Source organism: Neodiprion lecontei, chromosome 2, assembly GCF_021901455.1.
Source record: "Neodiprion lecontei isolate iyNeoLeco1 chromosome 2, iyNeoLeco1.1, whole genome shotgun sequence".
NCBI lineage: Eukaryota > Metazoa > Arthropoda > Insecta > Hymenoptera > Diprionidae > Neodiprion > Neodiprion lecontei.
Genome location: NC_060261.1, coordinates 1,085,709 through 1,111,274, shown reverse-complemented (window position 1 = coordinate 1,111,274; position 25,566 = coordinate 1,085,709). Strand labels below are relative to the sequence as shown.

At 40.1% G+C, this 25,566-nt stretch overlaps 5 protein-coding genes across 13 annotated transcripts; 1 reads left to right on the top strand and 4 right to left on the bottom strand.

Moving 5' to 3' along the window:
- Nucleotides 1-2,890: 2,890 nt before the first annotated feature.
- Nucleotides 2,891-4,905, bottom strand: LOC124292790. The gene is made up of 3 exons (XM_046730719.1): nt 4,739-4,905; nt 4,332-4,387; nt 2,891-4,242 (listed from the first exon to the last, which is right to left on the bottom strand). The coding sequence occupies exons 1-3, from the start codon at nt 4,760-4,762 to the stop codon at nt 2,976-2,978; spliced, it is 1,347 nt and encodes a 448-aa protein (XP_046586675.1). The 5' UTR covers nt 4,763-4,905; the 3' UTR covers nt 2,891-2,975.
- Nucleotides 4,906-6,139: 1,234 nt separating this feature from the next.
- On the bottom strand, nt 6,140-6,935 carry LOC107222587. Its single transcript, XM_015662006.2, has 2 exons — nt 6,590-6,935; nt 6,140-6,505 (listed from the first exon to the last, which is right to left on the bottom strand). Exons 1-2 carry the CDS (start codon nt 6,611-6,613, stop codon nt 6,248-6,250), a joined length of 282 nt encoding a protein of 93 aa, XP_015517492.2. The 5' UTR covers nt 6,614-6,935; the 3' UTR covers nt 6,140-6,247.
- A 4,983-nt stretch (nt 6,936-11,918) lies between these two features.
- Nucleotides 11,919-14,216, bottom strand: LOC107222580 (palmitoyltransferase ZDHHC3). 4 transcript variants are annotated; one of them, XM_046733065.1, is made up of 7 exons: nt 13,670-14,216; nt 13,312-13,494; nt 13,102-13,191; nt 12,780-12,916; nt 12,568-12,652; nt 12,215-12,427; nt 11,919-12,137 (listed from the first exon to the last, which is right to left on the bottom strand). In XM_046733065.1, the coding sequence occupies exons 2-7, from the start codon at nt 13,390-13,392 to the stop codon at nt 11,976-11,978; spliced, it is 768 nt and encodes a 255-aa protein (XP_046589021.1). In that variant the 5' UTR covers nt 13,393-13,494; nt 13,670-14,216; the 3' UTR covers nt 11,919-11,975. The 4 variants fall into 4 exon arrangements, with proteins under 4 accessions (XP_046589021.1, XP_015517485.1, XP_015517484.1 ...); XM_015661999.2 differs by having other exon boundaries at nt 13,006-13,191; nt 13,312-13,491; XM_015661998.2 differs by having other exon boundaries at nt 13,006-13,191; nt 13,670-14,215.
- A 35-nt stretch (nt 14,217-14,251) lies between these two features.
- On the top strand, nt 14,252-24,388 carry LOC107222597. Of its 6 annotated transcripts, none has more exons than XM_046733061.1 (10): nt 14,252-14,997; nt 15,723-15,950; nt 16,043-16,240; nt 16,453-20,444; nt 20,536-20,770; nt 20,901-21,078; nt 21,153-21,344; nt 21,424-21,960; nt 22,034-22,276; nt 22,350-24,388. In XM_046733061.1, exons 2-10 carry the CDS (start codon nt 15,754-15,756, stop codon nt 23,424-23,426), a joined length of 6,849 nt encoding a protein of 2,282 aa, XP_046589017.1. In that variant the 5' UTR covers nt 14,252-14,997; nt 15,723-15,753; the 3' UTR covers nt 23,427-24,388. The 6 variants fall into 6 exon arrangements, with proteins under 6 accessions (XP_046589017.1, XP_015517511.2, XP_046589018.1 ...); XM_015662025.2 differs by having other exon boundaries at nt 14,253-14,997; nt 20,533-20,770; XM_046733058.1 differs by lacking the exon at nt 14,252-14,997 and adding an exon at nt 15,100-15,248 and having other exon boundaries at nt 20,533-20,770.
- On the bottom strand, nt 23,708-25,518 carry LOC107222595 (STING ER exit protein). Its single transcript, XM_015662023.2, has 4 exons — nt 25,259-25,518; nt 25,009-25,165; nt 24,701-24,929; nt 23,708-24,632 (listed from the first exon to the last, which is right to left on the bottom strand). The coding sequence occupies exons 1-4, from the start codon at nt 25,377-25,379 to the stop codon at nt 24,486-24,488; spliced, it is 654 nt and encodes a 217-aa protein (XP_015517509.1). The 5' UTR covers nt 25,380-25,518; the 3' UTR covers nt 23,708-24,485.
- Between the last annotated feature and the right edge of the window lie 48 nt (nt 25,519-25,566).

Below are 25,566 nucleotides of genomic sequence, written 5' to 3'. Positions count from 1 at the left end.
GCTTCGGGGTTCTCTTCCGCTGTGGCATCGGTACTTGACTCTACTCGTAATGGGCAAATCAAGGTAGGTATTAAACTGGATGTAAAGCAGTAAAGCATACTTTTATTGGCTTAATTATAAAACGTGCATAACAGTCACAGGGTCAGAATTACATTTTATCAAAAGAGAGAAATGAAATAACGATAATTTCATACTTCGAGTTATCGATAGTACTCAAAGTTTTCACCCTCCTGTTCGTGCTCATGCTCGTGACTGTGGCTGTGGCCGTGGCTGTGACCTTTGCTTTTGTGGTAATGGGGGATGATTTTGTAGATGGTGTGTGTGTGCTTCACGTTCTTCACTCGGTAAGGTACGTTGATGATCACTTTCTTCCTGAAAGTCAATTCACGATCACAATTATTTCGAGTCGACGAAAATACTCGAAACTAAAAATCGTTCTAGAAAAACATTCTTACGCTTCAGTGGAAATATCGAGGAAACTCACGCTCAGCAGTAGCACCAATTGCAAGACGTACTGTGGAAGAAATAGGACGACATCAAAACTGAATTGAAAGGGCCCCGCAGAATCATTATGGAAATTGGCTCTGGATTTACAGTATGTTATAATGCATGTCCTCCCGGTGAAATGTTTTCATGGACAAAAGTCCCAAAAGTCACTTGTTTTCGAGATACAGGCTTCAGAAGGGGGCGTATAGATTTTTTGATATCCATGGATTACGCGATTTTTACCAAATACAAAGCTTCAAGGGGAGACTTGAAATAAAATATATCACTCAAAAACTATACGCAGTCGATTCGCAGAGACTCCGCATACGAGTGAAAAACAGGACAAGTCGATTATTACGAGAGTCGGAGAGTCTCGTTCCTCAGGCGAAATCCGACGTTGCACCTCCTTTCGGTAAGCCGGCGAGTTCGTGGACGGAATCGATGCGTCGATGGAATCAATCACAGCCTCCTGCCACTCTTTGAGTATTAACCGCGCAGTTTTCTAAGTGATTTGTTTGATTTCAACTCCCCTTGAAACTTCGTAATACATGGAAAATCACGATATCCATAGATATAAAAAAATGTGGACACCTTCTTCCGAAGCTTGTAGCTTCGAAACTTCTGCTCTCCGGGACTTGTGTCCGTGAAAACTTTTGATAGGGAGGATATGTTCTATAATATACTGAAAATCCAGCCAATTCGGTCGGGAGCCAATTTCCATATGGATTCTACGGGGTCCTTTACCGCTGGGAGTATAATCTTGTGCCTCGAAAATTGTTCAACCGTCAAGTTCCGATTTCACGACACTTGTATGCATGGTATGCCGTACACGTAGTAGACATGCAAGAATGTTCCACGACTTACCAAGACCTTGCGATTCATTGTGGCAGTAAAAGTGCGCTAATACGTTTATGTTCGTTGCGGAATAACTGCGCAAACTGCCAACGGGAAAGTGAGTAAATTGAGTAAGACGTCGGATCGGAGTGTTACTGGAAAAATTGCGGTATCTTCTTGCATTATATACGTCTCTCTGGCTAGCCAGGCAGATCTTTCTTTGCGGTTTAATATGCGTTCGATGCCCCGCCCAAGCCGTTTGCCGTAGCCTCCAAGACCAATGCAGATGATTGGAAAATAACGCAACGAAAAGTCACGCAAGAAGAAACACGATGCGTATGCTAAGTAACGAATGCACAGGGCAGAAAGACGAAAGATCAATTGATAACGCGGCTTACTCGTGGAACGGTGGTAAACCCACCTTCGAAGTTGATTCAAACTGTCGAAGGTGATTTAATTACTCTTATCAGAAATCGCTACAAGCTTTGCTGACGAGCAGAAACTAACAAGGAAGGTATCCCAGGACGATCTCTCCGATTTGATTTCTTTTGTAACATGTTACAGTAGACTAAAAACTAAGCGACACGTATTCTTTTTCATCCGTCATTAAACACTTTAAGGGGGTGGAACCGCCTTTCAAAGCATTAAGTAATTTTTTTTTTCTAATTGAGAAAATTAAATATTTCATATCTCATCATGAAAACTTTTCCAGTTAAACTGGTTAAAAAATGTTATGTTCTTGTGGGTGAAATTGCCAAATCGACCCTTGACATGCCTCACTTTGGAGGGTGGCTTCACCCCTCTTAAAGTGTTTAATGGGGATGAAAAAAAAGTACGTATCGCTTAGTTTTTAGTCTACTATAACTTATTACAAAATAAATCATACCGGAGAGATCGGTCTGGGATACCTTCCTTGTTGTAAGAGCGAAGGAAAGCGCCATTGACAGTGACCGTTACGATTGCCCGAGATCGTTTTATGTCTGGTCATGCTTATCGGCGATTACCGGTGAAATCTGCAGCTGCAGCCGCATGGCGTGGAAAGCATGATTGCGAGGAGGGGCCATTCGCTTACTTACATGTCAGTACAATAAACGTTTGACAAACCGCAGCGCGATGATCATTGTTGCGTGATTCGAGGCTAGCTTTGTTGGATTGCCTGTTAAGTCCACAAGATTGTGACAGCCACTCGTTTTCTGCCACTTTATCGAGCGTTGCCCCATAGAAAAGCCGGCGAGGAAGGATCGAAAGTGAAACTCCTCGTTCCGATCACATCGATGCAACTCTATAACGAGATCGGCGACACGACTCAGAAGCTCGATCGTTGCTCGAGGCGCGATTTTCTAACGATGAAAGGGAAACTGATGTTTGCCTAACACGCTGGAGATACGGAATGGTAAACATATAATTGCGAAATTGTCAGTTGAAAGGAAGATTGGTGAATTATCTTGAAACTGTTTATTATCCACAAATTCTTGCTGTTACCTATAACAGTAATACCAAAACTATGTATAACAGTAAATTCACGGTGAAATCATTCACTCATCATGAATATAATAATTTATTTGCTCTTTCAATCGTCAGTACATAAATCGATATATCATAATCACGTACATGTACAGAGTTTATTTTCAATGTCAGCGAATAGAAGTTCCCAGCTATTTCAGGCCTCTCCATTCTTCCTCGTTCGGGACCGCCGCCATCATGAAATGATCTTCCGCAGTGTCCGCGATCCTGAGCATTGAAATCGGTGACGAAACATGACGATCAAAAACAAGATGACGTGATGGAATCTTGTCCATGAAGACAGGTTCGATAAATCTTCGACGAATCTTCATTTCCTCTTCACGATTCATCGAAAGGTTAACCGATCGTTGTTTCACTTCACCGGAAGCAGAATTATCACGAAGCTGCACAGACGTGCGATTCGCTGAATCAGACTGTTTTCCGCCATCCGCGACTCCCGTGTTGACTGGGGAAGCCATAACTTCGCATCCATCGCCAGCGACTTCTTTTGGTTTCCCAAAAGACAGAGGAGGATAAATCGGTAGATCAATCAGATTCTCCACCGGCCATCGAGCCACCGGAAGCTTGTGATGATTTGGCGCGACGAGGTGCTCCGCAGGTCGAATATCGAACTCTGTTGGCCGCATGTTTTTAAGACTCTGGATGTCGTGTTTAGGAACCATAGGGTGGTTTTCATTCCTGACGAAATAGGGAGACTCGACCTTGAAAGTAGGTGTATTACCGTGACGATCACGAGGATGGTCCAAGAGCGGCCTTCCGTTGAAGGTCATTGAGCTGGAGACCATCGGTATTCTCGGTCGAATGGTAGCAAAAGTCGAAAATTTTTGAAATTGCGCTTTCCCAGGATAAGAGAACGACGGTTCCAGATTACGAGGATCTTCGAAGTCCGTGCTGTCCTGAATTTCGTTCAAGATTTTCGTGGTTTTCCTTGCGATAAGGAGGTGGACCGTCACGTGATCTGCACCTTCGTTATCCGACGGCTCCAACAAGCGGACGTAAACTTCTTCACCAATCCCTAACAGTTTGAGGGGACCGATCAATGGTCCCAATGATTCGTGGCGTTTACCAAACGTGTGGCTCAACAATCCTTTCGTTGGTGCCAGGTGGAAGGCTGGCTCCAGAAGTACAGCGTTAAACTTTTTGGGTCCGCGGACGAGTGATCTACGGACGTGTTCGGGTTTCCCGACGAAAGATCGTTTTGGCGTCTGAGAGGATCCGCCACTTAGGGCGAAAGGCCTTCCTTGTCTCAAGGTACCAGGAATCCTCGGATTTTGTGAACTCCTCGTAGCTCTGAATGTCCTTGGATGCCTTCGCAAATTCATCGGATTTCCATCTCTCGGAACGAAGATCCGCCCTTCGTCACGCTCTGTTTGAGTTCCAACCGATACCTCAGTCAGTCTACGATGAATCGTGAAAATTATAGCAACAGCTAGAAGCGTAAAGTGTCAAGGATCGTTTCGTGACAGTTTAAGGTTTCGGGCATTTACCTTGTCGGTCTATTTCTTTCCGCCATTACCAAGTACAGGAGGAAGGCAGCCGTGAACTGTAATTTGTAAAGCAATTCATTGCACTCCTTAAGCATCACGCAACTAATAATTGAATTTGTGGAAGATACTATCCATATTGAATTTTCACTAAAAAGTCCCCTACACATGCTTAATTGGGTGGTTCATTTTATAACTTTTTTTTTAAGGTGCCACTCGAAAAATTTGTGACAAAAGCTGATAAAAAAAAAAAATACTCGTAAAACCTGAAGGAGGTATATTTAGATGTCGCTACCAATTATCGTACAATTTTTTATTTATTTTTATGCATACACCTTACGGTAGAGTGGCACTTGGCAAAATTTATCAATTTCGGAAAATCAGACGATTCAAGCTTGCGAAATTCTCACCGTTGGGATTAAGATGATCTTCATGACACCTTGCAATCCTAGACGCTACGTATTTAGGTACGTCACTCGCGAATGATCTGGCAAACGGAACTATCGCGGGATTTGATTTTGCTCCGTGTATTTAAAGGCTTCAATTGAACTTGATCTGTTGACTGGATATGCAGGACTCGCCTCGAGACAAATCTGGTTTCCCGTTTCCTCTGAAAACTTGTTACAACGCTGTTCCTCCCGACGACTTCGCTAGCGTAGAACGTGATCTCAGTAGCATGCCTGACATGTATGTATGTGCATACACGCTTCTTACCACCTAACAAGGAACGAGGTGAAAAACTGTCGCACGCATCATCGGGAGCTAAGCTACTCGTGGAGAGCGGAAGTAGCGACTATATCTATAAGTGTTGGAGTCCAGGGTACGTGCGAGACTTGTTAAATTGATGTCTAATGAAGACGTCTGATGAGGTATCGAAGAGCTCGGGATGCAATCCCGTAGTCCCGTCAGAGGAGTTAGTCACTCGAGGAATATGGTGTACACTTTTCCGGAAATCTTGTGAAATCACTTGAAATCTTTGAAATCTGTAAGTAAATCTGTAGTCTTCAAAATCTCATGAAATTTTCTGAAATCTGTTGAAATTTTTTGAGATCTATTGAAATCTTCTGAATTCTTGGAAATCTTACGATATCGCTTGAAATCTTTGCCATCTTCTGAAATCTCTGAATTTTTCCATAGAAAAAATCCATTGAAATGCCACAAAGTCACTTGTAATGTTTTGAAATCCTTTGAAATCGTTCGAAATCATTTGAATCCCTTAAAATCTTTTGAAATCTTTGTAACTTTGAAATAAAGTGTACATCAAATCGATAGATGATTAACCCGTCGGTCCTGTCTATAAATTTTCATTCTAGGGCCAATATTGCATTAATTTTTATTCCAATTGATTAGTATGATCAAATATAGAACTGTCTTATAATGAGGAGATTCGAATTGGATTTCTCTCACCCGACTATAATTATGTTCGTTTAACAGTTGATGGAGTTCGCTTACCGTAAAACAGGCAAAACAAGTTGCTACTGATTGTAAGTCCGCTGCAGACAATGGTGGAACAATTGCCATAGAGTACATACGCTGTAATTACATGGTAGAAAGAGTCGGTTAATCTCTCGGCAGTAATGACGACGTAGATTAGAAAATGCAAGTATTTCCGCTCACATCCGAGCTGCTATAAAAGGAATCGGAAAAAGAGAAGTTCATCGACCGGATGAAAGTTGAAGTTTCCATTTCTCCTCAGATTGTACGAGATGCTCGTCTCGATCCTAGGATCAGTCTATTTTCGATCAGACTGGTTGTAGATTGGTTATTGATTGTATGGAGGGAGTATTAAATACGGAGTGTGGAATTACAACGATTGGTCAAATTTTTTGGTGCCTGGGTGTGTATGTACGTATGTGTATCTTTCGTTTCTTACATTGCGAGTAACATGTTTATAAGAGAACTAATATTTATCGTTTAAATTAGTCAAAATTGAACCGCCGCTTTCCGTCGAACCTGAAGCCGTACGCTGCACCGTTTTGGACACCAACAAGAGCCGGGTTTCGGTACTGATTGAAGGAACCGTGAAGATGCGGCGGCCTCGCAGCTCCTTGTTCCTCGTTCTGGGTTCCTCTGAGGTAGAAAGCCTCAAACTGACCTTCTGGGAGCAAAATGTCTTTCAACGAATCGTCCTGAGGATCATAGGCAGAGACCATCACCGTGAAGAGCAACATAACCATCTGCGATTATTCAAATCTTGAGCAAACTCGTGAATAAAATCATTCTTAATGGAATGTACCGTTAAACGTTACTGTGATACCTACATTAAATGATACGTGATTGATCATGGTTGAGCTGCCCAAAGGAAGACACTGGAGTATACGTGAAACTCGGTAAAAGACTATACGATATGTAACCTAACACATTCACTAAACAATTACAAAACAGTCAAACACAATGCACGATGATATTTTGACGAACAGGATATTCACGGTAAACTGGTGAGGTTATAAGTTGCAAGGCCAGCTTTGGGCTCAGCTGCTGAGCGTAAAAATTCAATCGTTACGTATCAAGCAGGTTCACTTGCGAAGGCAGTTAAAGTCGCCGAACGATCGAGGAAAAGTGAAAGCTGATACCGCCTGCCGGCCTGCCCACTTCTCTGGCTACCTCGTGCTGAAAACTATCAGATGTGAAGGGGAGTACACATTCCCGCAATCGCTTGTTCTCAATATAGAGCAGCGATGGAGAGGTAGGGCATTCGTTCAAACCCAGTTTGACGATCAAGTGCAGCGGAGTGAGAGAATGCCATAAATGATTGCAGAACTGTAAAAAACACTTTGAATAAAAATAGAGGATGGAATGGAAGTGAGAAAAGTGATCACATATTGAAAAATTATTTCATTCAGCAGGAAATGCGTCCGGATTACAGATGTGAAATATAATACTTTCGCTTCTTGGCACTCATGATGTACATACATATCGCACTGATCAACAAGCGGTAGTATTAGACATCATCTCGACAGAAAGATGTTGAGAATCGCAGATGGACAAGTTTATTGGATCATGAGAAATCCTCGGTTTTTCTCGGTAAACGTAGAGAAAAATATGGTTTTCTGGTTAATATTGGGAGAATGAAGCATCGTACATTTATGGCAGATGGTCTTTGAGTTCATGAAGAACCAGCTACTAAGATTGGTTCTGGGAATCGATTTTATTTAAACAAAAGTTCGTAATATCCAAACATTGATGAAAACGTTGGACAAATCCACTTTGCATTTTTTACTATTCATCACTTTTGGTGATGTCTGAAAAGTATTCGTTTCAGTCGAAAGTCGCTTTTTCTAGGTTCAATCGAATTTTTACGTTTTTGAACCTCGAGAATTCAACAAAGAGGTTTTGAGAAAAATGTCGGTCTAAATATCTGTATGTCAAACGTTTTGTCCCTGACATTTGATATGATACACCATATACTAGTTCCTCTGCTGTTGGACCTACGCTCTTTTTGGTGCATTTGATGCGTCCCTGAGGCTCCACTTAGTCAAGAAATGGTCATACAAATCAATTCTGAGACGAAAGATTTTTTGCCCCAAAAAAAGTAAGGCGTTGCATTTTTGGCGAAAATTTTCGCGATTTTGAAAAGTGTTGGAATGAATTTTTTCATGCACTATTCCGTAATTTTGCGAGATAAATCGATTGGGCGCAGTCCCAATACGCTGCGATCAACGCATCGAAAGTAACAGCCGAAAAATGAAAAATTTCCTTCGTAATTTCTCTCTTGTCGACCCCACGCGCTGTTCGCTGCATTTTCTGAGTTCCTGGGGATTCAATTAGTCAGAAATGGGTTATACAAATCGAATCTGAGACCAAAAAATTTTTGGTCGAAAAATGAAGAAAAAAGTAAAGCTAACCCCTTTGCATTTTTGGCAAAAATTTTGGCGATTTTGAAAAGTACTGGAATAAATTCTTTCGTGCACTATTCCGACGTAATTTTGCGAGAGAAATCGACTGGGCGCAGTCCCGATACGCTGCGAGCAACAGATCAAAAGTTACAGCCAAAAAACGAGAACCTGTGTTTTTGACATTTTTCAGCTGGTGATCTTTTCGTCGTAAGTTATGTGCCGTTGGTCTTACGCTCTTTTCGCTGCACTTTCTGAGTTCCTGGGGGTCCAATTAGTCAGAAAAGGATCATACAAATTGAATCTGAGACCAAAAATTTTCGGCTCCAAAAATGAAGAAAAAGTAAAGCTAACCCCTTTGCATTTTTGGCGAAAATCTTCGCGATTTTGAAAAGTGCTGGAATAAATTCTTTCGTGCACTATTCCGACGTAATTTTGCGGGAGAAATCGACTGGGCGCAGTCCCGATACGCTGCGAGCAACAGATCAAAAGTTACAGCCAGAAAACCAGAACCTGTGTTTCCGACGTTTTTCAGTGGGTGCTTTTTCCTTCGTAATTTCTCTCCTGTTGATCCCACGCTCTTTCCGCTGCGTTTTCTGAGTTCCTGGCGGTCCAATTAGTTAGGAAATGGTCGTACAAATCGTATCTGAGACCAAAAATTTCGGCTCCAAAAATGAAGAAAAAAGTAAGGCTAACCCCTTTGTATTTTTGGCGAAAATTTTGGCGATTTTTAAAAGTGCTGGAACAAATTCTTCGTGGCACTATTTCGACGTAATCTTGCCAGAGAAATCGATTGGACGCTGTCCCAATCGGCTGCAATCAACGGAAAAAAAGTTACATCCAAAAAACGAGAACCTGTGTTTTTGACATTTTTCAGCTGGTGATCTTTTCGTCGTAATTTCTCTTCTGTTGATCTCACGCTCTTTTCGCTGCGTTTTCTGAGCTCCTGGGGGTCTAATTAGTCGGAAAATGGTCGTACAAATTGCATCTGAGACCAAAAGTTTTCGGCTCCAAAAATGAAGAAAAAAGTAAGGCTAACCCCTTTGCATTTTTGGCGAAAATTTTGGCGATTTTTAAAAGTGCTCGAACAAATTCTTCGTGGCACTATTCCGACGTAATCTTGTCAGAGAAATCGATTGGACGCAGTCCCAATCGGCTGCGATCAACGGAACAAAAGTTACATCCAAAAAACGACAACCTGTGTTTTTGACATTTTTCAGCTGGTGATCTTTTCGTCGTAATTTCTCTTCTGTTGATCTCACGCTCTTTTCGCTGCGTTTTCTGAGCTCCTGGGGGTCCAATTAGTCGGAAAATGGTCGTACAAATCGCATCTGAGACCAAAAGTTTTCGGCTCCAAAAATGAAGAAAAAAGTAAGGCTAACCCCTTTGCATTTTTTGGCGAAAATTCACGCGATTTTGAAAAGTGCTGGAATAAATTCTTTCATGCACTATTCCGACGTAATTTTGTCACAGGAATCGATTGGGCGCAGTCCCAACTCGCTACGAATAACGGATCAGAAGGAACGGCCGAAATACGTGAAATTTGCATCAGGGTATTGCAGAGGTGGGGAAGAGAAATTACAAATTCGTAGCGACAGAAGTACAGTGTCAGTTTAGTATCAGTTTATTCAATAATCTTTTATTTCGTTACAAATGTTCGGGTGTCAGTGTATACTGAAGCAGAATATTCAAAATGTTGTGTAAACTAGGTATTATATAGTCTGTAAATATAGTATATGTATCAGCCTGCGTACAGGTGCAAACGCACTTCTGCAGAATACGATATATTATGTATGATATTACATTGTTACTATTATCTATGTATTCTGGTATAAAATAAATAAATATAACCCTTTTTTTCTCCGTATTTCCTCAGTCGTCAATCCTACGAAGTTTTTGTTTAAAATTAAAAGATTTACTTCTTTTGAGATAGACCAAAAGATACGATTCATATTGGCATTCGTTTTATACATTTGGTCATGGATTTGAAAATAAATCCACAACGTTGATAACTTCTTAATTGTTAATTAAAATATCTGGTTTTTGTATTAAACAACTCAATTAGGTATTTGAAATTGGTTTTGCTGCTGATTCTATTCTTTCCGATCGGCATCCACCCATTTTCAGTAAAATGCACATGGTGTATGCGCCTACTGCTTTGTTGATAAGCCACCCAACATACGTACTGGCATATCTGATGGCCTGAGAACTCTGTAACAGGGGCTCTGGTACACGGTATTCCGGATCAGTTTTACCCACTCCAATTTGTTCGACTAAGATTAGCCTATGGAAATCATTGATAATTTTTAATTGTCAATCAAAATAAGTGGTCAAAGTATTAAACACCTCAATTAATTATTTTCAATTGGTTTTCCTTCTGTTTGTATTCTTTCCGATCAGAGTATCCATTAGTTTCAACCCAAATGAATCGACTGATGCGCCTAACGCACTGTGGAAAGGCCACCCAACTTACGTACTAGTATATTGGATAGCCGAGAGCCTTCTAACAGGGGCCCGGCATATTATACCGGATTAGGTTCACCCGCTCCAGGTTGTTCTACTAATAGGATTAGCACTTGCTAACCATCTGTACCTGCTACCGCATTGGTTCCACTTGTCAGCGCACCTGTCGAGTAGTACAAATTCCAAGAATGCACCTAGTGGCGACGACCGTATCAAGTTCATTCATCTGCCATGTCAGTAATTCAGTTGACGGCAGACAGAAGAAAATTAACGGTAGGCAGCAGGGACAATGAAGTTTGAATTTGCGGCCGATCATCGATAGGTTATGAACTGTTGGTTTACGAGTTTACTATTACGGGTATTACGGCAGAGGTCAGCTTAGGTTATGTCATCTTATGTTAAGATAGGTTACGCGAATAACAAAATTAAAAATTGAATTGCAATATCTAGTCCATTCTATTTCCCTCTAATAAAAATACGATTGTGATAATATAATAAATAGATGATAACAAACAAAAAATTCGCAAATCTGATGATAAAAATAAAAAAGTTACTTTTTCATTTTGCCTTGTTTTTCTTCTTATCACTTAAGTGTGATTGTTTCAAAACTAGCGTCTCACATGTACGATTCACCTCTTCTTCCAACGGTTTGTAATTACTTTATGCCAGTTGAGGAACTGTAGTAAATAACTTTACAGACACAAATTGTTTGTTAGAATATGGGTCTGTTGCTAATATCGTGCGGCAAAAGCAGCATGCGTGCTGAGATTTACCACGAAAGTTCAAAATTGCACTAGAAACAAAATCAGATGATCATCTGTCGAGCGAGTCAATTTTCTATAGTATCCGTTGTAAAACAATTCGCTTCAACTGCTTCTGTGTTCAAGTTGTTCAACTTCTCACCGAAAGACCAGTAAATTTGAGGTTTTTAACTACTAATCAATTTTGCACTACAAAATTTTCAGTGCCCTTACCCATTGCTCCACTAGCTTTTGCTAAAATTATGACGGTTTCAAAACACTGAAATTAAATATATGTCAAACTATTACGCCTTGCCATAATCTTTTAACACACCGATCTGCTCTTCTGAACTGCATAATGATCTGTTGCTTTTGTTTTCGGCAGGTTATTTGTATTTGGTTTTTTCAGATAAAGACCGTGTATGAAGAGTTATAATTGAATAAATATTGTGTATACGTATCCGTAAAGTCAACACAGTCTGTTAATTCATATTGGTGCTTCAAGCTGAATTACGAATGTATAGGAATAGTAGGATAAAAATTTGGTTCAATGCTTAGAGTGTTAGTTATATATGTATATAAATATATATGTTTATATATTTATAAATAACTTATACAGAATATAAATAAGAGTCGAGTTTTGTCTTGGCATTTGGCGGTGACGTAAAAGGTGAGAACCAGGCGATAGAAAATCTTCCAAATACAGCTTGGATGGACTTCCATCGACTGTTTCGAACCCAACGAGCTTCTTCCTTTTTGAGTTGTTCAATTCCCTACAATAAAAACCATTGGATTTGATCTATCACAATTTGGTAAATCCTTAAAGTGCCAAATTTTGAATTTAGATTACCGTCTCATCATTCCAAATTGCTTGTAGTTGAGTGCCCAGCATTACTGCAGTGAAAATAGCAAAGAGTAGAGCTTCAAACGTTAGAAATAAAAGTAACACAACTGTTGCGGGAGGACTGAATGTTGAACATTCTCTCCATTCTTGTCTAACGCAAGTGGTAAACTGTTGAACGCACAAGAATAGAGACTGCAATGATATGCCAGCAATATAAAACTGAAAAATTCAAACATCTATTAGGCAAGTCGAAAGGTGGGTCATAATTATTGATAATTTCTTGTTTGTTTCTGTTCCTTATTTCCTCAGAAATTATTAAGGGAATAGCTTTGGTAGCAAAGAAAAGGCAGAATACTTACAGTAAAAAGTACAAAGTATTTCTGATTATTTTCCCCTACGCAATTATTAACCCAAGGGCAATGATGGTCCATCTTCCTGATACACCTGATAAGAATTGAAGAAAAAATGTTAGAACAATCTGCATAAGCCTCAGAACATTAGAAATGGAATATCTCTGTTGGACAGAGATCTATATTTATTATTGCAATCTTAGAATTGAATAGCACGGTACCTTTGACAAACGGAACAATGATGAGCTCTGTCAGGTTTGATGGAACAACACTTTGGGCATTTGAATATAACTTGGCCCTCTCGGAATCCCATTTGTTGAATCATCTCCTTGGTTGCGTTTCCTTTTGGAACAGCACCCTGCAGGCCAGAAAAATAAATGAAACACGAAATTAGTTGCATCATTCAAATCTCCGAATTGTTAGGAAGGGGGAACGCAGGTAACGTACCGGATCTGTAAACATTGTCTTAAGGTGAGAAGCGAATGCCAAAATAGCTAATGACTGAAATATGGCCATGTTAAAAGTAGCGTAAAGTGTATTTACGCTTGGAATAAGGATGACCGCCATCACTACAAACTCTGCATAAATTATCAATAGCCATGTTAATATAGCACAAATAATTCCACATATATCCTGAAATAAGTATTGGGCTTGTTAAAAGAAGTTGAATTAACGACTTTATTCGTTCAGTCTAATGATAGAGTTATCAATAAACTGACAGTTTCAAATGACACGTAGTGAACGAAAACTTGCCTTGATGCACCAAAACTTTCCCCCGCAACATTTATTATGAATATCTTTCTCCCTCTGGAATGGTATGTATTCATAATCCATGACTTCAAGTAACGAGGAAACTTGTAAAATCAAACTTGCCGATCTTTTCTTATGGAAAGGGAAAGCTTCATCGATATGGCCATGAGCTTAACCATGATTCTTCTTGAAAATAAATCAGTGAAAATAGTTAGAAAATCTTGTTCACATTTGTTGTAGAACTACTTAAGGCCAAAGACTCGTTTCAATGTTGGGTTTATGATACAGAATGCCAATACTGACTATAAGAGACTTTTTGGATTAATATTCTGTACTGAGCAAATTCTCATACTGTACTTACTCCAAATTGCTGTTTCGTTTGCACGATTTAGTCGAACCAGATTTGCGTAACTGTACTCGGTATGCGTGCATTCAGGCCACGATAAAATATTTTCTTATCAAAATAACATAACCTAAAAGACATAACCGTAGGAACTAAGGAAGATTTGGCATAACCTAATACTTTTTATTCAGTCTTTTATTAAGCTTCAACGAAATTTCGTCATATCAGCCCTTGTTTTCATAAACTAAATTATGTCCGATTTAGGATAAGTACGGATCAATATCACCGTTATTATTTGAAGTATGTCGATGCCTGTCACAAGCCAAGGCGTCTGCCAGGTGCCAAAATCGTTGCATCACGAATTACGTAAATTATAGATACCCGGACTACGCAATAGACACGGATGCGATATCGCAGATGGCAGTGAAGCGATTTCAAGGATTTTGAATGCGATACGTTTCCAAGGTAAATATACAGAATAAGAATTATGTAAATATCCCTGTTATAGTAATAGTAATTTTGAAATAAAACAGTGTTCGAAAGGGTGTAGTGTGTTGACTTATGAGGCAATTTCAGAGATTCTTTACTTATTTAGGAAGGAGTGAAGATACGTGCGGCCTGGTTACGACATGACGCCATCAAATGGCAATTTCTGGAACTACTACGAGATTAGGACGAATCTGCGGGCGATTGAACACCGTGAAAAAGGACAGACAGACTGACAGACAGATAGACAGCACGGCCATTTTTATAGATATTTCTGCCGGACTTGAAAGTCGACGGAGGAGGTCTTTTCGAGCTCTCTCATGGATAAAAAATAAATTAAAAAATAAACGAAGCACCCAATCTAATTGCACTCGGTGTCACCATCAGGCTTTAAATAAACATACAAAGGAATCTAATGAAAATAGTAGTACGTGATAATAGTGCGTGTTCGTATGGGGATCCCTTTAATCGCGGTTTAATCGAGATGCACCTGCCGATGTTGGGATAATATAATGCCAGACGCCAACGAAGTGTGGAATCAGTATATTCGGTCAATAATATATTGCAAAGAAAAAAATACAAATATGTTCGTCGGCAAAGTTAGGGAATAGGTAGATTAGTTGACGCGTCCAGTACTATAAATAATTGAAAGATGAATTTATTTACGACGGATCCGGCTGCCTCAGCGTTAACTTGTGATAATAATTAAAACAAACAACAATTATTGTCATGTCAAACTACCGCACCCGTCACCCGTCGCCTTTTACATTTCTGCATTGCGTTAACACCGCGTTGAACAGCTTTGATCGCATGTAGAACGAAGTGGGGCAGCTGACAGCTAAGGAGATCGGCGAAAAAAGGTGTGTATGCATGTACCTACGTATGTATGTATGTAGTATGTTTTCAGTGTCTTCTGCTCAGCCGCGTGCTGCGTGCTGGTTGAATATTAATTATCGGATTCCTTCATACTGCGAGTAATTGCGCGACCCTGACGAACCCATCGTCGTCACGCACATACCGCGATTTACATTCGCGCAGTCGTCACACCTTATTTATATATTTATTTTATTCACGAGACTCCTGCCTAGGAGATGTACACATGCATATACTTGTACTTGTATCATTGTTACTTCGTTAAACTTCAATATCAATCCTGATTAAGGAGGTGCTCTGGCCGATTTCGACGTTGATGTATATATCTCCAAATATCGAAGTCTACGTATGTCAAACGCTAAAAAGGGCTTAACAGCCCCATTCTATGTGCAAATCTGAACAAAAACATTCCGATACATTTTCATTTGACGCAGAAATAAACAAATGACATGAATTCTACGAAGTCGCAATAGTAAATTCGTAGAATTATTTATTTCTGCAGCAAATGAAAATGTGTCGGTGTGTTTTTGTTCAGAATTGCGTATAGAATGGGGCTGTTAAACCCTTTTTCGCGTTTGAGGTACTTGGACTTTGATATTTAGAAATGTATATGTCCACGTCAAAATCGACTAGGGCACTCCCTTAAAGATCAGCTGATTCACGTTTGAAAGGGCAAGCACGTATTTATTGCAAAAAAAAATTATCGTTCAAGGTGGGAATACATGATACAATAGAGATGCCTCATGGCTGGAGGCAGCGGCAGGTACAGACAAGGCGGACGTTTAGAGAAAGTAAATCCACAGCTTTACAATTCCCATTTATATCCTCGCCACACGTCTGAGCCACCCGTCGTCACAGAAACATTCAAGCAACGCCAAAGAATAGAAACTGTAAGAACACGATTGAAAAACATAAACATTCTCCACGAGCACATTCAAAGGTACACCTTGGTCATCTATATTAAATATAAACCTGCTTCAATATGAAACTCATTTGTTCAACCTTAAATGTATTTTTGTTTTTATTACGCAGAATATTCACAGACTCTCTTCATTCAGATCTTGAAATATTGATCGACTGTAAGGTAATACGAACCAACCAGTGCATTGTCAGGACAAGATCGCCACATTTTTATCACCTTCTAGAGCCGTACTTTGTATACGATAGTAGTTTGGTCAAATGTGCGCTTGATGTTCCTGGAAAATTTCGCCACATTGAGAATTTTTTGAGGTATTGGTGGTTCTATCGTTTTTTCTTGTGTTTGGTGTTCTCAGAATTTCCAGCACTTTTCTCTAGCCTCAAACATCGATTTTTTATTGCACGCTGCATTGCACTTTATTTTATATAACGTGTGAAAATTTTCTACTGAAACAACTAAAAATCAATGTAAACTTCTTATGAAATCATTGCCTGTATTAATTATTGTTCACCCGCTCTTGCAGACTTCTCTATACTAATTCTGATCCGTCACAAGAAGAGCTAACACTGGTTCAGCTAATATCGGATACATTGCAGTCTGAAGAATCTGCAGAGCGAGATAGCTTCAGCAGGAAATTGAGCTACGATAATTGTCTGTGGAATACGAGTGATATAAAAACGAATTTTGGGCGTTGCTATAGAAATGCAACAGTAGATGTGAGTCCCACATCTTCGGACATGGCTGACTCTGGACTGGAGACGGGGTCTGTTAGCCCACGTGACAATAGCGTTTCAGAAACATCAGGTCCAGATTTGGACGAATCTCATGCTACAGGTGACTTTTCAACGGATGAAGATTCTAACAAAGTCACACTCAGAGGCTCTGGTGCCGAGGAATGTAACAAGATATCGTTGAACGAACAGCATACAAATGCTTTAAATATCGACAACACAACTAGTTATACAGATAAGTCTGCGAGATTGTTGGAAAAAAAGCATGGTGCTGATATCATCGGCTCTGACGCAACCTGTTCATTTGTAAGAATTGAACCGCAGTGCGGGGGTAACTTGAGAGAGCTTGATTCTTCTGGGTCATCGGATGAAAATGCTCAAAAACTTCAAGAGCGGGCAGAACTAGAGATATCCAGTTATGAAAATCACGTGCTTGATGATCCTTTCTACGAATCCGAATCTGAAACTGACGAAAATGAGAAAACAAATTCATTTGTTCCAACGGAATCGTTCGAGTTTATTGATCCTGTTAACATGTCACCGCTTAATTCTGATCCTGAAAAGGCATTGCAGAAATACGAGAGTTTCAACAAACAAGATGATGAGAAACTTAATCCTAATCCTGAGGCCAGGAGCATGACAATGGAAGAGTTGCGACATGAACTGTCCCACTCAAATGATCTACCGATTAAAAAGAGCTCCTCCAGTACAAGTAGTTATTATTTTATCGATGCTTCGAGTTTAAATGACGAAGAGGAAGTTGCCATAGTCGATAATTTGCATGAACGTGATTTGGGTAGTAGAATTCCTTCGTACATTCCCAGCTGCGCGAATCGTAATTCGAATGATGACGAGAATCAGATCTTCCAACCTGAAGAGCAGCATCATCGATTGACTGGAACAAGACGATTGTCGAGTTTTCAAAGCGGCCACGAGAAAGTTGCCGAGTTTGAAAAGGAACTGAAGTTAACAGAGCGACTGGAGCCACTGATCGGATTGCGTAAAGTGAAACGGTTGGATTCGACTTCCGAGGATAAAGCGGATAGCGAGAAGGAGAAAAGTACTGAAAAAGAAACTCTAGTAGTAGAAATTAAAGAAGCAGACAGTGGGGAAAGCGCAAGAGCATCTCCCTGCCCAGACAACAGCAGAGGGATCAGTAATAACAAACCAAATCGTTGCGAGGAATCTGGAGTCCTTTTGGAAGCTGTTTCGAAAGATCCAGTTGAGCAAGAGAAGAACGTTGTTACAGAAGAGACTGAGGCAATAGAACCGAGACGACCTTCTCTCATCAGGAGAAACACATTTGAATTAGATCCGAACGATGAAAAACTTTCTATCCTCAGGCAAGAATATGAAAGACGTCAGGGTAGTCTTGTTTTTCAGAATTCGATCCCTCAATACTCGGGACATCGTGTAGATGGTGATTCCTGCTCTGATGTACCAGTAATGGACGATACTTGGATAAAACCAGTTGATGTGTGTTTAGACATGAGAGAGCCAACTATTGTGACATGTGCAGTGGTTTCCATTGCCTCACTCGATAGTCAAGACTGCAGAAATATGCAGGAGTTATCAAGTAGTTTCTGTGCCGAAAAAAGCATATCTCTGAACAGCGAAGAAAGTATTATTAACCAGCCTCTTGCACCTGAGACAAGGGAGAGTACAAAGGCTATAGAAGTACCAAAGCGGTCTAAATGTGACGAAACAACGCCAATTGTTTCAGGGGGTGCAGCTGCCACTGACTACTCGAAGGTAACAGACAGTCCGATTGTAAGACGAAAGACCGAATCAACGCCAATAGTTTCTGGTGGTTCGGTTCTCATGGACGAACCTGAAGTGAAAGTAAAACCAGTAAGGATGTGCAGTTCAATGACATCATGGGTTGTCGACATGCGTAATCCAGTAAAAGAGGATGTTGAGTTAGTGGGAAGTGATAAGATGCAGGAAACAATGTCACAGAGTTTGTCAAATGTTGAGAGTATGCAGAAGAATGAAAAGAAATTTAAATCTCCTGAGAGATTGGGGAGCTTAGGTTTTTTCATTGACTTGAATGAAGCAGAAAGTTGTGGGGAATCTCTTACAACTTCTGAGAAAGCTGAATCTCAACCAAAATCGAAACTGAGAGACCAATGTGGAGAGCAAAATGGAAATGGAAAAAGCTACTGCGAGTTTTTCATTGATATATCTGAGAAAAGTAAGGTTTCACCGACAGAAAAGAAAGATGTTCATGTAACAGCACGCAATGCAGGGCAAAATGTGAGCCGAGGATGTGATAAAAGAAATATTTTCTCTATGTTCATAGATCTGAATGATTCTAAAAGTTCTAATGGTAAGTGCATTACACATAACACTAAAACGGAACTGAGGGAGAAAACTATCGATGAAGAAAGTACCTCGGCTGCTAGTAAGTCTTTCAATTCGGAAAACGCGGCTATAATTGAAAAGGCAAAACCAAACAATGGTAATTCTGATGAGAATGGCAGTAGCAGTGAAAAAGATCAGTCTTCTACTGACCAAAAAGGTTCAAGAGAGCAAAATAAACAGAGCATTTTCATGTTCATTGAATCTGATTCTCCGGTGGTTAGACGACGAACCTTGTCATCTTCAAGACCTGCTTTCAAGCGACATTCTTGGAACGTAGACAAAGGTGGCACGGCAAATGGTAATGGACATATCGGCAAAGAAGCTGTTTATCGCAAGGAACACAAGCGGGCTCACAGCCTGTCCGTGGATCGCGGGGACTTGAGAAAGAATCAGACAAAAACGAGTAACTCTAGCCACTCGCTGAGCGAGGCTGCTCGGGCCGATACCTTGAACGGATTGAATTCCACCAAGCGACTGCAAGAGCAGGATAACAACAGTCGTAACATGGACACATCGACAGAGGATGTATTCGAGTACGACAATCGTGATACTCCGCCTAATTCGCATATTGAAATATTTAACGAAGAATTAAGAGCCTCTGTTAAGCAGCACGATTACCAGGAATTAATTTCGACAGAAGTCACCGAAAATTTTGATGCCGAAACTAAGGCGTACGAAGAGGAATATTCCGAGGTATCTGTGTGGGATAAAACTGGAACTGAGAGTACCGATGGTCCTGATCATACTCGTAAGAGTGAAACATTCGACATTAGTAGTGGTAGTGGAAGTGGGCCGTCACCAAGGAGCGATCATCATGACTCAGAACTTTCAGAAATGATGAATGCAGAGGAGCAAAAACCTTCAAATAAATCTCAAACGGTGCCACCTGTTGGGTACAAAATATTCGAAACCCAAAAATCTCTAAATGCAAAGATAAAAAAAATTGAATCTGAACTGACTAACCATGATTGCGGAGCTGTGAAATTAGTTGGACATCATTCCCGATCTGCGACAAGTACCAAAAGAGAGGAAAAGATGTTTGATCAAGGTCCACATGGGAATAAATCTGCACCGTCCAATCCATCAGGCTCTAGTTTCGTTCGTCTTTCAGACCTGGATAAAACTCCTGTGCGATTTCATACCTCTGACATAATTAATACAAAGGATGAAAGGGTCACGTACCGTATGAGCACCAGCATTCCTGAAACCTCTTGGATCGAAAGTAAACTTGTCATGTCCAGATCAACTGGTCCACTGAGAAATGTATCGCGAGGGAAGTTTGCCTCTGCCATGACGACTTCTTTGCCTCCGAAGCAAAAATCTCCCTTGGATGATTTAGGCAATGATGGAGATGGCGAAGGTGTTATATCAGAATCTGATCTCAGCAGTATGCAAAGCAGCATGGGTCGATCCGGCGCTGGTAGGTAATCTCTTCTGGCATATCTTCAAATGCTTTAAGTACAATACTTGGTCATTTTATATTAATAATCGAACTTTGAATAATTAAGAAGGTAGCACAGAGGAGACGGAAACATCAAGTTTGGTAGGAACTAAACCGTACAACAGACTGGGCGAAGATCTCTTGCGCATGTTTCTGGAGGAAATTAATCCTGACGTAACAATAGACGTTTCGGGACGCCGAATAAGAGCTCATAAGTGCATATTGAGCTCCCGCTGCCAATACTTTGCAGCTATACTTAGCGGCGGATGGGTCGAAAGTGCTGGAAATGTGATTGCGCTTCAAGGGTAAGCACAAGAGATTCTTGGTGAGGATAAAATCTAGTTTAATTTGCTGAGGAGGTAGCTTGACTTCTGTTTTGCAACCTGATTGATACTTTGGAACGATGTTAAATGGACAAACTGTGATTGCTTGCAGATATTCTTACAATTCCGTACACTTTGCCTTATGCCACATATATAGCGGGGAAAGTAACATACCAGAAACGATAAGTATCGTGGAATTGGCAACGTTGGCAGATATGTTGTGCTTGGAGGGGCTGAAGGAAGTGATTAGTTACACGCTTAAAGTGAAGTACTGCCATCTGTTTCACAAGGTAAATTTCAAACATATTATTGGGGAAACCTCAGGGTTTTTCAACGTTAATTAACAAGGTATTCTTTTCTTTAGCCATGTCAGATTTGCGCTGTTGGAGTACTAGAGTGTATGCCGTTAGCTGCTGCATACGGACTGGACGAGGTATATCGGAAATCTCTTCGTTGGATAACCAGACATTTTGTACGCATATGGCCATGCAAAGCGTTTGCTACCCTGCCCCGTGAACTCATGGACAAATGTTACCATCAGCACATCGTACACATGGTAATTAGATGGTTCATGGCATAGAAAGCAAGCATTCGAAAAAATTATTATATGATCTTACTGATGTAAACAACCTCAGTCTACAGATAACGTCCTCCAGACTATGATGGACTGTGACAAGCTTTTGGCGACCTTGCCAAACGTCCGTTGGGCAGAGCCTGTTTTCAGACTGGTTTCCAATCTCCTGGAAACCTCGGTTAAATTCTTGTCAGATAATTTTTCTGGCTTGTTGGGCAATGAAAAGTTTCAAGCACTTGGTCGTGAGTTCAGTTGGAACATAAGTCGTCTGGAAGATAACATCTTGGCAGCTGCAGACCGCCTGCCTCCGGAACAGGCTTGCAAAAGTTATGCCAAGCTGCACAAGATGCTACTCACAGCACAATCCGAAGATATACCGTTGGAGCGGAAATGGGCTCAGCAGTTCATCGAATTTTTGAAAAAAATCCATAGCCATGTAGAGAAATGTTTGGTGCGGGAAGCTCCGAGGGCTGCAAGGTCGACAATGTGGTTGAAAATGGATTTGGAACTGCGAAGAAGGATACAAGAATTAGCTTGTCTAGTTATTTTACCTCATGAAACATCCAAGCGTCAATCTCGGCATTCAAATTTCTTGAAGGCAGGTTTTAAGATCGAATAATGAAACGCGTAAATATGTTCTACTTGAAATTGTAATATCAAATGTTTTCCAGGAGCCAAGAGCAACCTCTAGCCGAATATCGGCAAGCCGCAGTGTGGAACTGAGGAAAGTTAAAATGGTGATGTCTGAGCATAATGATAAAACCTTGAAGCAAGTTGCACCGCCTGCGCCACAAACGAAGAAAATTCCTCTGAGCAAGCCCAAGACAGATCCACTAGATCGAAAACTACCACATGAGAAATTGATCACAAGTGAAATCAGCAGCAGACCGCGGTCCTGGCCAAATAAAATCGAGGTAAGGTTATATCGGATCTCTAAAAATGATGAAACGATTTCTTCAATTACTCGATCATGTTGCATCATTCCAGGTAAAACCTAGGTATCTGGAGCCACGAAACAAGTCTGTCGCAAAAGAGGTAGCTCCTCAGGCGCCACCTGAAAAAATGATACAGCACCGTCGTAAGAATTTGATATCATCCTCGGATTCTTCACGAACATCTAGTCCTGCGATGAAACGTGCCGTGGATAAAAAGGCAGCTGCAAAGATGAAGCTACCGATAAAGAAAGATGTAAAAGCTCTCTCCTCCGACAGTCTTGCCGATTCAAACGCCGACAAGGCGAGTAACAGAAAAGATCCAACGAGTAAAAGTTGCGGTATAACACGTCCAGAGTCACCTTTGCTCAAACAGAAGGAGACCGAGATAGGCTTGTCGATAGATTCGTTAGCTGAAGCAAAAAAGAAACCTGTGGTAAAGAAAACGATGACGAAAATGGACACATCAATGTCTACCGATAGCTTGATGACTGAGGTGACTGGCACACCAAAATCGACAGTTTCAAACAAACTCTCACCAACCTTGGGGAACAGAAGCATGAACAGAAGTCAAACTCGGGAACGTGGTGTTAAGAAAACATCTCCTCCAATACAGCACAAAAGTCCGTTAACGATAGTACGACGGGCTCCCAGATCAATTGAGAGCTCGACTGCCGCCAGTAGGAACAGAGCACTTCCAGTTACACCATATCACGGATCTCCCAGTTTGCGAAGGAACCTATTAGACGCGGCAAAAACCCCAGACATCCCCGGGAGAGTTGTGCAAACTACCACTGGAAGTCGATCGACGGCGAGGCAAGCTACTCTACAGTTATCAGGTGCTAGTAATTTAAGAAAAGAGAGGAAAGGGACTCTCTCTAATCAACCGACCGTCGAGAGTCCAAAGAAGTTATCACCAAAATCAAATGGTGCGGTTAGAGCTAATAAGTCCGGAATAGTTGGGAATAAAAAAACGACCGGCAAAATGGTCGACGATAAGATTAAAACTACGTGCCATAATGGTGAGGCAGTGAAACAACCAACTGTCGGTTCCAGATCTGGAACATTTTTAAAGGATGAGCCCTCGATACTTAAAAAGTCAGATATCAAATCGTCAGAAGCTAATGTGTAAATGTTAACTTATTATTTATATGTGCTGATTGCATTAGTGATTACATACATTGAATGCGTTTAGTATGATGTGTATGGTTCTTATGCATTAATCAGTATTACGTGATCGAAGATTCTCAATATTTTGTGATAGCGGATTATTACTTTGCATGTTTTGTTTTTTAACAGAATTATTCCATATGTTTGATTGTTTACTCATTCCAAAAACTCGATGCTCGAGTTTCGCGATCAAATATTTATTTATCAATCGTTTCCACTATGCCATTCTGTTTTTTTTACATACATATCAGTAAATCGGACATTAAGTTAATTACCTCTACGTGCGTATGTGTTCATCTATTTATGGATATTGAGATTATTAATATTTGGTATATTCGTTCATCACTGATGCAATCGTGTGTGGAGATATTTGAAAAATCTTTACACAGGCAAGCAGACGTGCCACTGTTCGCGTTATAAAAATATTACATACTTTGCATGTCCTGTGGCTTTGTAAGCGAGTACATAAAATGGCCAGTTATATGCAATTTGCTTTACAATCAGTTAGATTTTCCTGTTAGTGTTTTAGTAATGAATATGTAAGCAAGTTGTAATCTGCAAATTATCTTGTAAAACATTGCAATATTACGACTATTATTATTTATTGTATGAAAGAATATGATTCTGCTGTTCTCTGAACGATTGCCATTCTATAACGAGATCAGAAAATTAATTCTGATACTAGATAGTTTAGTCTTGAAGCTGGATGTACTGTTTTTTCTTGTTTCAATTTTTTTGTTTTTTTTTATAAAAACAAATATAAATTAATTTTAATTGTTAATTGTATTTATTTATTCAATATCTTATCTCTATATTTTGCAATGTACATTTTTACTATGCAATATTTGTATCTAGTCATTTATATATATTTTAAAAATATTTACTTTTATGTAATGTTAATAAATATTTCAATATAACGTTTAATCCTTGTTGCATCACTCAAGCATAACGCGCCACGTATATAGCTCCACAGAACCCATATTTTACAAAATACATAGGAACTTCATTAAACTGAATTAAATTAAATATCTAGCAGTGTACCTCTTGGCCTTGTTCTTTTGGGTTCCACTTCAGGTAGCGGCATAGCTTTTCGTTTATTCACGCCCTTTCTTTCAAGCTGTTTTTCTATTATACGCGCGTTATTAGCGTACGAATCAGCAACTTCTCTCTGTATTACAAAAAATTGGATCACATTATTGATCGATGCGTTATACATTTTTAATTTATGTTACTTACAGCTTCAATTTCATCCTCTTCCTCGTCAATGGTTGAAACTGTAACTGAGCTAAACTTGCCCATATTCTTTGTGTGTTTTGTGACCATGATTTTCTTGGGCTTTTCAATGGCTACTTGATTATATATGTCCGTCATAGGACCTTCCCCAGAGCTTTTTATTACTGCCCCTTTCACTATAAAAACAGTGTTCGATTGTGCCTCGTGTTTGTAGTAAAGCAAGAGACCGCATCTGTTCAAAATTTAGATAGCGTTAAAATTTTGTTCTATACATTTATTTAATTACATTGCGAATAGAACATGATACATACTTTTTGCATTTGTGTCTGTGTTGCTTTTCATATGTGTCGGTTCGTTTGAGGTACACAATCTCGTCCAGTTCGCTGGTTATTTTGTGGGCATGTTTACTGCCGTCTATCACTCGGGAACCGTCTCGTTTCCTCAAAGGCAGTTTTTCAATCGGGCAATCTGTGAATTTTTACCATCGTGATTCGTTCACGATAAATATTACCATTAATTATTATTATGTTCTACACGTTCACCGTAGATGCGTGTACTAACCTAAAATCAAAGTCATCTGTCCACAAAGGCAGTAGTAAATATGAAGTGGTTTTTCTTCGCTGTATTCCTCTTGATCCTTCGTGTCGGAACATATTATACTTCGGGATACGACTTTAGGCATTTTATTTTCAACTCAATTAACAGTCAAAATCGTTGTAAACACTTATACTAAAAACAAATGCGTATGTCCGTTCGCTGGCGTCCCTACAATTCGGTCAATGTGAGTCAACGGCGTCTGACGGAATACGGATGGAAGTGATGGAACATGGATAGCAGCTAGCGTCTCATAGCCTCAAGGGAACTAACGA

Excerpts from the sequence above, each read along its gene's own strand:
- LOC107222597 (XM_015662025.2), top strand. The coding sequence starts at position 15,754 with ATGGCTGGAGGCAGCGGCAGGTACAGACAAGGCGGACGTTTAGAGAAA. Across the intron at positions 21,079-21,152 it reads ACTGCCATCTGTTTCACAAG|CCATGTCAGATTTGCGCTGT; the intron begins GTAAATTTCAAA and ends TCTTTTCTTTAG. Across the intron at positions 21,345-21,423 it reads ATCAGCACATCGTACACATG|TCTACAGATAACGTCCTCCA; the intron begins GTAATTAGATGG and ends AAACAACCTCAG.
- LOC107222580 (XM_015661999.2), bottom strand. The coding sequence starts at position 13,392 with ATGGATTATGAATACATACCATTCCAGAGGGAGAAAGATATTCATAAT. Across the intron at positions 12,428-12,567 it reads AATACTTTGTACTTTTTACT|TTTTATATTGCTGGCATATC; the intron begins GTAAGTATTCTG and ends TGAATTTTTCAG. Across the intron at positions 12,138-12,214 it reads CAATTTGGAATGATGAGACG|GGAATTGAACAACTCAAAAA; the intron begins GTAATCTAAATT and ends TTTTTATTGTAG.
- LOC124292790 (XM_046730719.1), bottom strand. The coding sequence starts at position 4,762 with ATGAAGATCATCTTAATCCCAACG. Across the intron at positions 4,388-4,738 it reads AGATCATCTTAATCCCAACG|TTCACGGCTGCCTTCCTCCT; the intron begins GTGAGAATTTCG and ends TACAAATTACAG. Across the intron at positions 4,243-4,331 it reads GAAAGAAATAGACCGACAAG|ACTGACTGAGGTATCGGTTG; the intron begins GTAAATGCCCGA and ends GATTCATCGTAG.
- LOC107222595 (XM_015662023.2), bottom strand. The coding sequence starts at position 25,379 with ATGCCTAAAGTCGTATCCCGAAGTATAATATGTTCCGACACGAAGGAT. Across the intron at positions 24,930-25,008 it reads CACAGACACAAATGCAAAAA|ATGCGGTCTCTTGCTTTACT; the intron begins GTATGTATCATG and ends AATTTTGAACAG. Across the intron at positions 24,633-24,700 it reads AAGAGGATGAAATTGAAGCT|AGAGAAGTTGCTGATTCGTA; the intron begins GTAAGTAACATA and ends TTTGTAATACAG.
- LOC107222587 (XM_015662006.2), bottom strand. The coding sequence starts at position 6,613 with ATGATCAATCACGTATCATTTAAT. Across the intron at positions 6,506-6,589 it reads TCAATCACGTATCATTTAAT|ATGGTTATGTTGCTCTTCAC; the intron begins GTAGGTATCACA and ends GAATAATCGCAG.